The 12,317-nt window shown below is 42.8% G+C and overlaps 1 protein-coding gene across 2 annotated transcripts in view; it reads left to right on the forward strand.

Annotated features, from left to right (window-relative positions):
* The window catches only part of MGRN1 (mahogunin ring finger 1), a 578,779-nt gene that overhangs the window by 485,532 nt on the left and 80,930 nt on the right, over positions 1-12,317 (forward strand). For both annotated transcript variants that reach the window (XM_044089070.1, XM_044089069.1), the window contains exon 14: positions 8,096-8,132. In XM_044089070.1, the coding sequence (XP_043945005.1) occupies positions 8,096-8,132 (37 nt within the window). The remainder of the gene's footprint in view (positions 1-8,095; positions 8,133-12,317) is intronic.

A 12,317-nucleotide genomic window follows, 5' to 3' on the forward strand; every position in this document is an offset into this window, starting at 1 on the left:
GCAACGTACATCCCGGGGACTTCCAACGTAATCGCGGACAGATTGAGCAGAGCCATCCTGTTCCCTCACGAGTGGTCCCTCAAACCTCAAGTGGCGGAAGAGATCTTCCGCAGATGGGGCCAGCCTTGCTGCGACCTGTTTGAATCCCCTGTGAATGCCAAATGCAGAAGCTACTTTGCCCTGTTACCCCCCCCCCAGGGGGTGTCCCCAGGGACGCACTGGTATACGATTGGCCCCCGGGTCTCCTTTACGCTTTTCCTCCTGTTCCACTAATTCCCAGGTTTCTGCAGAAAGCCAAACATCTGGACAGGACCATAATACTGATAGCCCCATTCTGGTATCGACAAATCTGGTTTCCTTTCCTTCAGTCCCATTAAGTGGAGGAACCATGGATACTGGACCCGGAGCCAGACCTGTTGACACATTCGTCGGGAGTTCCTCACACCTTCCTCAAGTCACTCAAACTGATAGCTTGGCTGCTCCGCTTCCCATCCTAGCCAGGTCGGAGTTACTATCTCCTGCAGTACAACAAATTATTGTATCTTCTCACAAACCATCTACAAGAAAATTGTACATCAGCAAATGGAACCATTTTGCGCACTGGGCCTCCAAACAAGGTATAGATCTATTCGGGGCCCCAGTACACAAGATACTAGATTTCCTCAGCTCACTTTTTCAAGAAGGAGCATCAACATCCACTGTAAGGGTTCAACTGGCCGCTATATCCAATTTTCATATTGGCCGTAAGGATGGTTCTCTTATGTCCCACAGGCTTTGTAAAGCCTTCATGAAAGGTACTTTTCATCTCCGTCCCCCTTTTCGTAATCCAGTAGCACCTTGGAATCTTAATCTCATGCTGTCACAACTCATGTTGCCCTCTTTTGAACCAGCAACCACAACTCCGTTAAAATTTCTTTCGTGGAAAACACTTTTCCTGGTTGCCATCACTTCTGCCAGAAGAGTTCCAGAGTTACAGGCTCTATCTATCCGACCCCCGTACATGATTTTTCAGCCGGATAGAGTAACCTTGCGCACCAATCCGTCCTTCCTTCTGAAGGTTTGTTCGATTCAGAACATCAATAAATCTATTGAACTGCCTACCTTCTTTAAAAATCATTCCAATAAGCTGGAATAAACATTGCACAAGTTGGACGTTCACAGACAACTAAGATTTTACTTACATAGGACAAAAGAGTACAGAAAGTCAGATCAACTATTTGTCTCATATGCTGACCAAAGAAAAGGACAGGCAGTAACGAAGGTTACCTTATCCAAATGGCTCTCAGATTGCATACATTTCGTATATGCTGAATCCAAACAGCAACTCCCTTTCAAACCCAGAGCTCATTCTACAAGGGCGATTGCTACCTCTTCAGCCCATACCGCTCATTTGCCCTTAGATACCATTTGTGCAGCGGCAACTTGGGCAAAACCACATACCTTTATCGCCCACTACAAGCTAGACAAGAGCTCCAGGGACAGGGCGACGTTTGGTTCCACTGTACTTAGGAATGTTCTCCCTTGAGCCACCCGGGAAAAAGGAGCTAGGGACGCTACCCGTGTGTAAGAACAAACGGCGAGATTGAACAATTTCACATTAAGAAGTTATGTTCTTACCATAACGATCCATGTGAATTGTTCATCTCGCCTTTGTTCTTACATCCCCCCCCCCTCCATCCCCCGTCCTATGGACTGGGAGAACGGTTTTCAATTAGATTCCTTTTCAGCCTTTTCTAGGTATGGTTGGCATGTTATTAACATCAGTAATGGCATCTTTTATCCTCTACCTGGCAGTAGGGTTCCAGACACTTTGTAATATCTGTTTATAAATGTTTTAGACACATTTCTAAGAGGGATTCTTCTGGTATAGCAAACTAGATCTGAGGGTTAGCACCGGAGGATCATGGGATATTACTGTGCCTCGAGCTTTCTCGAAGATGCGAGCTAGTGATGTGGCCGACTCAGAGCCGAGGATCGGCTCCGAAACCCGTGTATAAGAACAAAGGCGAGATGAACAATTCACATGGATCGTTATGGTAAGACATAACTTCTTATTTTTGCTGGTGATTATGAATGTTTATCTAGGGAGGAGGTTTTGGAGGCTGTGAGTAACATAACTTTAGTTTTGGTTGCATTAAGAGCCAGATGGCTGTGTAACATCCATTGCTCAATAGAGGAGAAGGCACTTTGGGTAAGCTTATTTAGAGTGGGGATAGAAGTGGGGGAACAGATAATGGTAGAATCATCGGCATGTTGGATGAGGCTGGAGTTTGGAATGGATTTTGGAATGGCTTAGTAGAAGTCGTTAATGAATATATTGAATAGTAGGGGGCCTAAAATGGAACCTTGGGGGACACCTGTGGGAGTATTAAGGAAGAGTGAACTGGTTTTATTCCATTTGACTGCTTGTTGTCTAGTTATGCAGTAGCTGGAGAACCACTTGGTACAGGAAGGGGATATGTTTAGTTGGGCGAGTTTATTAAAAAGCAGGTTGTAGGAAATAGTGTCAAAAGCCTTGGAGAGGTCAAAAAGAAGGGTGGACATGAAATGGTTGGAATCGCGGGCTTTACTTGTTTCAAGGAAGGGGAGGAGGTGCAATGACCGGGTCTAAATCCATGCGATGTGGGGGTAAAAAGCTGGTTGTTGATGAGATAGAGTAAGAGTTGTTGGTCGATACATTTTTCAAGAAGCTTAGAGATAGGGGATAAGATAGGAGTAGGGTGGAAGTCTGGAATGTCATTATTGTTGCCTCCCTTATTTAGAGGAATAATAAAGGCTTTCTTCCAGATAGACCGATTAATTAGTATGCTGATAGGGAGAAAATTGGCTTCTGCAGCTACTTTTATGAAGTAGAAGGGAATTTCATCAGGGGCATTGGAACCAGGTTTTAATTTTAGAAGAAGTTTTTATGGTGGATGTAAAGATGAGATTGATAGAGAAGGGTGGAGGTTGGGGCAAGGGATGCTAGGGGAGGAAGGGATGGATGCAGGCTGAGAAGGGTCGCAGAGCTGTTGGTGAAGGACGATGTTAGCTTGCTTATGGACTGTATGAAGAAAGAGTTAAATTTGGTGGCTAAGTCCATGTCAGAGGCATCTAGGTTAGGGCAAGGGTTTTCTTTTTTTCCCAGGTTGAAGAGAGATAAGATTCCTTTCCAAAATAGTTTGGGATTGGTGTTGTGGTTGGTTTGGAGAGTGGAGCTTTGCGGTCTGAGGTAATAAGTTTTTTTTTACTTTATTTCATAGTGTTTTATATTCGTTAAGGGTGGTAGTGGTTTTATTTTTATGGTAACATGCCTAGGCTTTGTCACGGAGTTGCATAGTAGCTAAGGTATTTTTGGTTAACCAGGGTACAGGGTTACTTTTTGTACATTTTGTTTTTAGAGAGTCAAAGGAGTTGAGCAGGTTTGTGAAAGTAGAGTTAAAGTAGGAGAGAGCATTATCTAGGGGAAGAGTCTTTAATGGGTTCCAGTTTGTGCTTTTTAGTGCATTTGAGAGGGTTTCAGAATTGAAGTTTTTTTAGGCAGCGAGTGGAAGTATAGGTGTGAGTTAGTTGTATGGAAGAGGGGAGATGGCGGGCAAAAGTGGGGAAGTGGTCAGCTAGTGGGTCTGGGAGAATACCACTGTCAGAGATATAGTGAGGATGGGATACCAGAATCCAGTCTACTGTACTTCCAGTAATGGAGTTCTTAGAAGGCCGGGTAGTGCAATTGATTAGTTGCGTAAAGTTATATAAGTTCATATTGAGTGAGCTAGTAGGAGACTGGGTTGTGGCCCAGTTTATGTTCACGTCCCCCAGGATTATGGTTTTGTGAGTAATGTTAGTGGAGATGTAGGAGAGAATATCTTCAAGGGATGAGATATTGCCTCCAGGTGGAATATAGAGGGAGAGAACAAATATGAGTTTATGCTTGTTTAGGTGGAGTAGATCTGGTATCATTTCTGCCTTGCCAAATTTGGGAAAGGGTTTGGTATAGGGTGTGACTAAGATATGGAAGGATGTAGTACAGTTGTGTAAAATCTTAACCATAACAGTAGATGTCCTTCTCTTCAGTTCTGAATGTACCTGTTACTGATAATATCCTTAGGCTGTTGTTCCTATTGAGGCTTTTCAGTTGTGAGGATGCTACATCCGGACATCACCTTTATGCCCTACGCCATGTACGGGGAGCATAGGTGTCACATACGGCGTACCAATTATAACCAAAAGGCTTTGGTGTACTGGACGGATGTCTGGCTGCCCTAGGCAGGGGATCCCTGTTATAAAGAATACTGCAACAATGACGAGAGAGACATCTACTGCTATGGTAAGATTTTACACAACTGTACTTCATCTTGCAAGAATGTAGCTCTGTCTTTCTTAAATGCAGTCTTTTTGGTACTACAGAATAATCTTTACTAAATTTCTAAACAATATATTAATATCTGAAACAGTTACACAGTCATTCCTGAATACTCTTAACCCCTCAGTGTTTTAAAAAAATGCCTTTTAAAATGCTCTTTGTTAAAACACACTAAGAAAAGACTTCCACTGTGGCGCTTGTGTTTCATCCACGTCATTAGTCAGTAAACTTACATAGCTTGTTCAATTTCAGAAAAGTGAAACGTGAATGTACAGACATTACACAAAAATGGAGAGTGGAGCAGAATTAAGTCACTCATAATGAGCGTAGTATACTTGCATGATGAATTTGCAGTTACAGTTAATGTTTGCATGTAAGAATCATCACTGCAGTGTAGGCTATATTCATCTATTCACCTTGAATACATGAAACTACTTGCTTTTTACAGTTTATGCCAAAGGCTAAAATATTGTTGCTGTTTTTCAGCTCATGGACAGTTAATACAGTAAAAATGTGAAGTTTGGGAGTTTCACATAGGGTTTGATGAGGTGGCAAAGCATAACATATGGGTAGAACCTCGGAAGTTAAAACTGAAGCATGTAATTAACGCTATGGGAAACTTTATCGTTTAGAATTTGATTTCAGAAACTGGGAAAATAGCTTGAGGATGGATACTTACCTCAGTTCTGTTACTCATGTGATGATTAGAGTTGCATTTCTTCCTTATTCACTTCTGCTGCTGTTTGGTTCTCTCGCTTTTTGCAGATTTGAGTCCTCTGGATGCTGTCTTGTTTGAGTGACTTTGGGCTTTCATTTGAATGCAGTGTAAAACATATGGGGAAAAAAGCTGCTCTGCTTTGCATTGTTTTCCACTGAGCCATTGATTCAGTCCAGCTTATGGACGTGTGTTTCATACTACAGTAGAAAACATTGCTTTTGTTTTGGGGTCTCAGAAGTTAGTTTTATCCCATTGAAGTTGTTAAGTTGCATCCCTTCTTAGCTGAATTTTAAGTACTGTAACCTTAAAATGCATTGGGAAGGTGAGTTAAATGTATGTTTATTCATTTCATTCATTTTCTTTAGTTTCTCCAGCAAACTTTTTGCCCTTTCTATCATTTAACTGTTCACATGCTGTCCTGGTATCTGGAGAATTTAATGACTCTGAGGGCACTCTAAATGTGTTGAGTACATAGCCTAGCATCTTTTTTAACATCCATGTTCAGGTTCCTGATTGTGATATGGGTGTCATTGTTAAAGTCAGGGATCATTCAGAATTTACAGGATTGGACCAAGGGGCTGTAAAGCAGCAAAAAGTAGAGTTCATCATTATATCACTGTTGCAGTGGCTTAAGCTATATGCAATGGGCTCATGACAACTGCAGTACTGATGTAAATGTTGAGAGTGGAAAGGTTGAAAACTAAAAGCCGACGTTGGAAATGTCATCATATAGTAATAAGGGGAAAACCTGCACCATGGATTTGCGGTACAGCTGGGTCTGGGAATTGGCCTCTTCCTTCCTGTAGTGTGATCTCAGAATTATTATATATAATTGGGGGGGGGGGGGTCAGTCCTGCAAAAAATGTCTTTGTTTTCTGTTTTCCTTTTCATCTTTCTGGATGCCTGTGTTAGGACACTCAACATTCAGGACATTTAATCCAATTACCTGAATCTGTTATCCGGCCAAGGATTAGACAACCTGCAGTTTCCTAAGCTTTAGGACACCTTCTATGCACCCTAACTTTTGTACAGCTTAAGGAGAGCTATGTAAAGCCAGAGGCTTGTGGGCCAAAGTCTCAGAATTTTCTTGTTGCCAAAGAAAACTCTCTACTGTGGCTTTGAGAGGCAAAAGATTTGTGTAGCCCTTCTACAAAGCTAGGCAGAGAGGTACCCCTTTGGGGAATCTTCCATTTTTGTGAAGAAAAGTTTAGCTTTTCAGTTAGAATTTGTTACCCAGATTTGGGACTAGTGTTTTTAGCAGTTGTCACTAAAAAAATTGCATTTGCATCAGGCACTGATTTTATTTTCTATTTAGTCAGGAGAGAAAAGCACTATTCCGAGGTTTTGTTAACCTCTTGCCAAATGCTTTTTATTTTCTTAGGGACATGGGTCTGAGTCCTGGCTCCTTCCCTCCCCAATCCACAAGAAGAAAAATGTTGTACTGCTAGCCTTGGTCTTGACTCAGGGTTCCTCTTCACCTTGGCCACTAGTGAGGGTTTCTGCTGTGACCGTATCAGGTTCCACAAGACCTCTCTTCAATTTCTCTCTGCCCATCTGTTTTTCAGAATCAGAGGAGGCAGTGGACATTGTTCCTTTTTAGAGCCACTCTGATGGGCTTGATTCCTAGGGAAAGGTCCATTTTGCAGGGTGCTTTTGTCTGGAGATTAGCTGTGTTTTGCTAAAGATTTGTTTAAAGCATTTCAATCCTTTTATTCTAGGTCTTCTTTTCATTTAAAAAGGAAAAGATTTTCCTGTCTATCAGATTCTGATTCTCATATGTTCTACTATGACAGTTACCTTTCCTACCATAAGTTTTTCTTGCCTGATTTACTCTCTTTACATGGGTGTGGTTGAGCCCTGGCAGTTAGGGCATGTGGATGGTATCCTGAAGATTTAAAAGCTTGCTGGTGAGAAGGATATATTCTGAATAGTTTAAGATACTGCAGTAGTGATCTGTTATGGCAAGCATACTTGTACAACTGTACTAAAAAGAGACAGTCAGTGTCAAAACTGAACATTTCTAAATAGCTGTTTCATGCTGTTGCTTTCTGTTCTTCTCACCATAACAAGACACTTCCAGCCAAAATCAGGGCACATTCTACCGGGGCTTTGGCTACTACTATGGCTTTTTGGAAAGGGGTAGACTGTAGAAGTGTACAAGAGTTGGCACCTTTGTCATGTGTGCCCACTGTTACCAAACACTACAAACTAGATTCTTTAGGCCCAGAGCAGACTTTGCTAGGACTATTCTTCAGGGGCTTTTGGTGTCTGATCCTTCTCCCTCCTCCCTTTCATACTCAGCTTTCTTATTCATCCTGTATATATTAGGCTACTGAAACAGTGATCTAACGATGAACAAAGTACAGTTGTGTAACTACATTTACCATAGATTTTTGAATTGATAAGTGTTATAGCACAAACAGTTTCCCTCCTTCCTCCCACCCCCTTTTTCTTTGCGCCAGTGTGTGGGTTTTCTGTCATTATTTTTCCTTCTCCAGACGACATTGTTTGGCAGAGCTCTAGCCTCCCTTGTTCAGAGGCAAAAAAGGTCTCATAACCACAGACTTTATACCACTCTTTTCAGGCTGTACAGTGGTTAGGATGTGTAGAAGTTTCCGTAAAGCTTCAGAAGCTGACAATTGTCCATTCCTTTGCAGGATATGCTACTGCATGAGTGATCTGTTTGAACATCTACGGTTGTCCTAAGTTTATTTACACATCTGTACTTTCTTTGTCTCAGGAAACTGTATTACATGTTTCCTGAAGGATGTACACAACACTAAAGAGGTTTAGGGATGGGGGAGCTGAACATTGCAGTCATGCACGGTTGTGCCTTAGAAACATGCTTTTAATATTTGATTTTACTCCAAAGTTATATTTTCATTGAAATTTGAGTATCTGTGATCTGCCATCTCAATAAAATATCAAACTGAATGCATGATATAATAACAATGTGGATGTAACCAGTTATAGATATATAAAGCATGCAGTCTATGTAGTTGTTGCTAATAGTTAAAATATTTATTTTGCCATTTCAGACATCCCCAGTGGAAGAAACACCGTCACTTAAGCAAGGTAAGTTCAAATTAGCAGAAAACTTTAGTATATTTAAGGGTTCAGAAATTGGACATTTTGAAACATGTTGGCAAGCTACATTTGAAGCTAAACATAATTGCCATTTAAAAACACACATTTTTTTCTGCCAGGGTTATTCGCAAGTCCAAAACCTGTATTTCATAGTAAGTGAATATACTATTCTCTGCAGTTTCTGCTTGTTATTTGGAGTTCTGCATTCTAAAATCTTTGGACCTGAATGCAGTCTGTCATTCAGCTTAATGTGAATGCAGGTAGGAATACTTCGTAATCTTGGTATGTCAAACCTTTTCGAAGCTTATTGTTTTATTTTCTGGTATATTTCCTTTCTTTTTCCGAGTGATCACTGGTAGTTAAACTCCCCCAAATGTCCACTGCATGTTTGCTGTGCAATATCAATGCATAATGGCTGGTTAAGGGGACCCAGTTGATATAGAGGACTTTATCTCCTAACTGAGTCTCCTTCACCAGGGCATGGTTTACTTGTGATGCCATTGCTGGACTTGTGTATGTGCCTCCCACTCCATAGTTCATTAAGCTGCGCCTGCTCAGTGCAGACTCCCTGATATTTAACAGGTGGCTGTAATTCAGGGCAGAACACAGGCCTTCTAACAAGTGAAAGTAGGGCTAGCATCTTTATTGATTTAACTCTCCTAAGCCATTTACCGTAGTCACTCCTCAGGATTTCCAGGTCATTGTTCTTAGATTGCTTTAGGCATTCTCCCTCTATATCTTCTCAGACCTGCAGAATATGTTATTTGTTCAGGTTATTTTGGTGTGTGTCAGTTAATTGAATTTGGCTTCCTTGAAAAAATTTTATCTGATGTTATCAGTTCTTCTTTCTTCTTTATTTTTCTCTTGGTAGACTATCAAGTACCATTGTTGGTACCCTTTCATCTTCTTTATTTACCTTTTAAGGCATGCTTAAATACCATCATTGGTATTTCTCTACCTATCCAACAAAACAAAACAAAAAAAAAAATCTTTCTTCTATCTGTATCCCTCTCTCTCTCTCTTCTATTGCGTGATTGGGGGACAGTTTCTGTCTGTTATCATGGCTGAACAACAAGAAAAACCTTCTCCTACTAAATCCTCTGAAGGCACCTCCGGGTTTAAGAGGTGTAAAAATTTTTAGGGCAAAATGCCTAACTCACACAGGCATACGTCATGCGTGAGTAAGATCCATCTCCAGGAAAACTGTTCTACTTGTCACGGGTTTTCAACTCGTACTTTGACAGAAAGGAAAAATAAGTTGATTTGTAAAGGACTCCTTAAATCCATATTTGACGAGGCCATTTCTGAGTCCAGGACCGAAGATAGCACTTCCTCATCATCATCATCACCTGCTTCTAAGAAAAGACCTTCCTCGGTTCCAAGGCCCTCAGAACTGTCACAAAAAATAGCTAAATTTACCTCTGTACCAAAGAGTTCATCGGCATCAGAGGGTTTATCTGGAACTAATGCTAAACTGGCTTCGTAGCCAACAGCTACTTTTCGGCACCTACTTATGCATCGGTACCAAAGCAGTAGGGCTGCCTCTGCTCCCAAGAGCATCCTATTCTCCATCTATAGACCCTTTTTAAAGACAGACCCCCCCCCCCCAAGTCCCTTTATGGAAGTGAGACCCACTAAATCTCCTTCCACTGCATCTGATCGATCTACTAAGAGTCTCTCAGAGGCAGATGTTATGAGACTGGTGGATCAGCTGCTCTTGGCGAGGAGATTGTCCTCTGTTTCAAGCCACACCGGCATTGGAACCAGTCATCCTGTGACACCTTCATATTTTCCTCCTCCAACTTTTGCTGAGCCTTTGGAGCCCTCAATCCTGACTGTCCCAGCTTTGACTGTCTTGGTTCCGGTAGCATCTTTGTCTCTGGTTCCGAGAATTGCCTTGAGTTCCTCCGAACTTTCTGCAATGGAGACCTCCAGGGTCAGGACTCTCTGATCGGGCCCGAGATGCTTGGTACCTTTTCGGCTTCTTTGGAGCCATCCATGTCTGTCGGTGCCTCGGTCTTTGTAGTGTTGATCCAGAGGCTGCCTCCTCTGAGCAGAGTGTGACCCCTTTTCTGAAGGAGTCTATTTTGGTTCCGGGCTCCCATCCTTCTATGGATGGGCCAGCCTTCCGGGTTATGGAGAAGGCCTTGTCTGTTGGAGACTCACAGTCCTTGCCATCCCTGTCGGGACAGATTTCTTTATCTTCTCAACTTGAGCTACCATCAGTCTCATCCCCAGGACAGAGGGCACAAAAGACTCAGGTAACACCTACTTTAGTAGTCTCTTCTTCTGATACTTCCCCGGATCATCCCCCCAAGGAAGTTTCTGTGAAAAGAAAGTGCAAGAGGAAGCACTTAGACTCTCCAGAAGAGTCTTTTACTGAAGAGACTGATTTTGATGAAGGGGAAGGTTCACCAGGTCACCCCCTGATGATGTTTCCTTTTGGGGCATCATAGAAATCCAGAAACAGAGGTGTGGCTGGTCCTCCTCCCAACCTTCCTCGGAGGAATCAGTATACCTGGAGGCTTTTCGTGCCCAACCCTTTACTTCTTGGGCGTGGAAGATGCCTGATGCCATAGAGCCAATCCCCAAGAGACTGGATCAGATATTATCAGCCCCTGAAGAGGAACCGCATTGGGCCAAAGGAATTCCCATTGATGCCATGGTGGTAGCGGCAGCCACCCATAAGGAACTTGCCAAGGAAAGGCCTGCTATCCATCCTCCTAACAAGGAGTCTGGGACTTTGGATAGACTTGGGAACCGCATTTATGCTTCACCGACCTTCGCTTTAAGGTCCTTGAATTATATGGCGCACTTTACAAGACTACAAAGGGATCTGATCAAGGACCTCTCGGATACCCTCAAAGGAGCAGTGTCTGAAGGCGGTACGGGATAAAGTTTCTTCTCAGCTTGCAACCCCAGAAGCAGTTTTTAACTTGTCCATGAGGTTTGTTGACCATGCAGCTGAAGGGACGACTAGGGCAGCAGGTTCAGGCATAGTCATCAGAGGGGATTCCTGGATGCAGTTGTGCGAATTTGCGGAGCCATTTAAAGGGTCATTTGTCAACGCTCCGTTTAACAGATCTTCCCTTTTTGGTCCCAAGCTTAAGGATACCCTGGCCAGATGTGAAAATGGTAAGAACCTTTCTGCCATTGGCATATGTTTCTCCACTCCTCTGAGACTGTACTGTAGGAACCAGAGGAGTAGGATTCTGTGGTTTAAAAAGTCCAAAGGGCTTTTCCAGGATTTACGAGGTAAAGACTTCCCCTGGGGCAGATGGGGAAGCAATTGAAGATGCCACCCTAGAAGCAGAAATGGACCGCAAAATCAGGGATCCAGAGAGACTTTCTCTGGTGCTTCCTACCAGTACCCCTGAATGGGGGCCCAATTGCGTGCCTCTGCAGGCAGTCAGGAGACAGCTTTCTGTGCACCAATCTGCCTGATAGATGTTAATGACAAACAAGTGGATTTAGGGAATTATATCCAGAGGTTACAAAATTCCTCTATCACAACCCCAGAAAAAACTCCCGGACATGCCACCCAGTCTCAGGGAAGCAGCAGTTATAGAAATTCAAAGACTACTAAGCAGAAGAGTCATCCAGAACGTCCCACCAGACCAGAAAGAATTTGGATTTTAATCAAGATTTTTTTTAGTGCCTCAGAAAACAGGGAACTGGAGACCCATCTTGGATCTCAGCCAGTTCAGCAAGGCAGTTCAACAGACCAAATTCCGGATGATCACGGTTCAGGCAGTACTTCCATTCTTGCAAAAAGATGCGTGGATGTCCTCTATCAACCTCCAAGATGCTTATTACCACATAAAAATGGAAAAGAGCTCCAGGAGATTTTTGTGCTTCTGGCTGGGAGCCAGTCATTTCCAATTCAGAGCGCTGCCCTTTGGACTCACCACAGCTCCCGGGGTGTTCACCAAATGCATGGCAGTGGTAGCAGCTCATCTAAGACTGCAAGGTTTTTGAGTATTTCCATACCTCGACGACTGGCCTCTCACCGCTGCCACCAGGCATCAATTAGAACGAGCAACAGATTACACCATACATCTCTGTACTTCTCTAGGAATAACTATAAATTTTGAAAAATCCAGACTTCAACCCGCTCAGCAGCTGGATTTCATTGGAACTCACTTAGACACTGTCTCGGGATTTGCATCTCTC

The sequence above is a fragment of the Protopterus annectens genome, chromosome 12.part0 (genome assembly GCF_019279795.1).
Source record: "Protopterus annectens isolate FY-2018-M chromosome 12.part0, PAN1.0, whole genome shotgun sequence".
Lineage (NCBI taxonomy): Eukaryota > Metazoa > Chordata > Ceratodontiformes > Protopteridae > Protopterus > Protopterus annectens.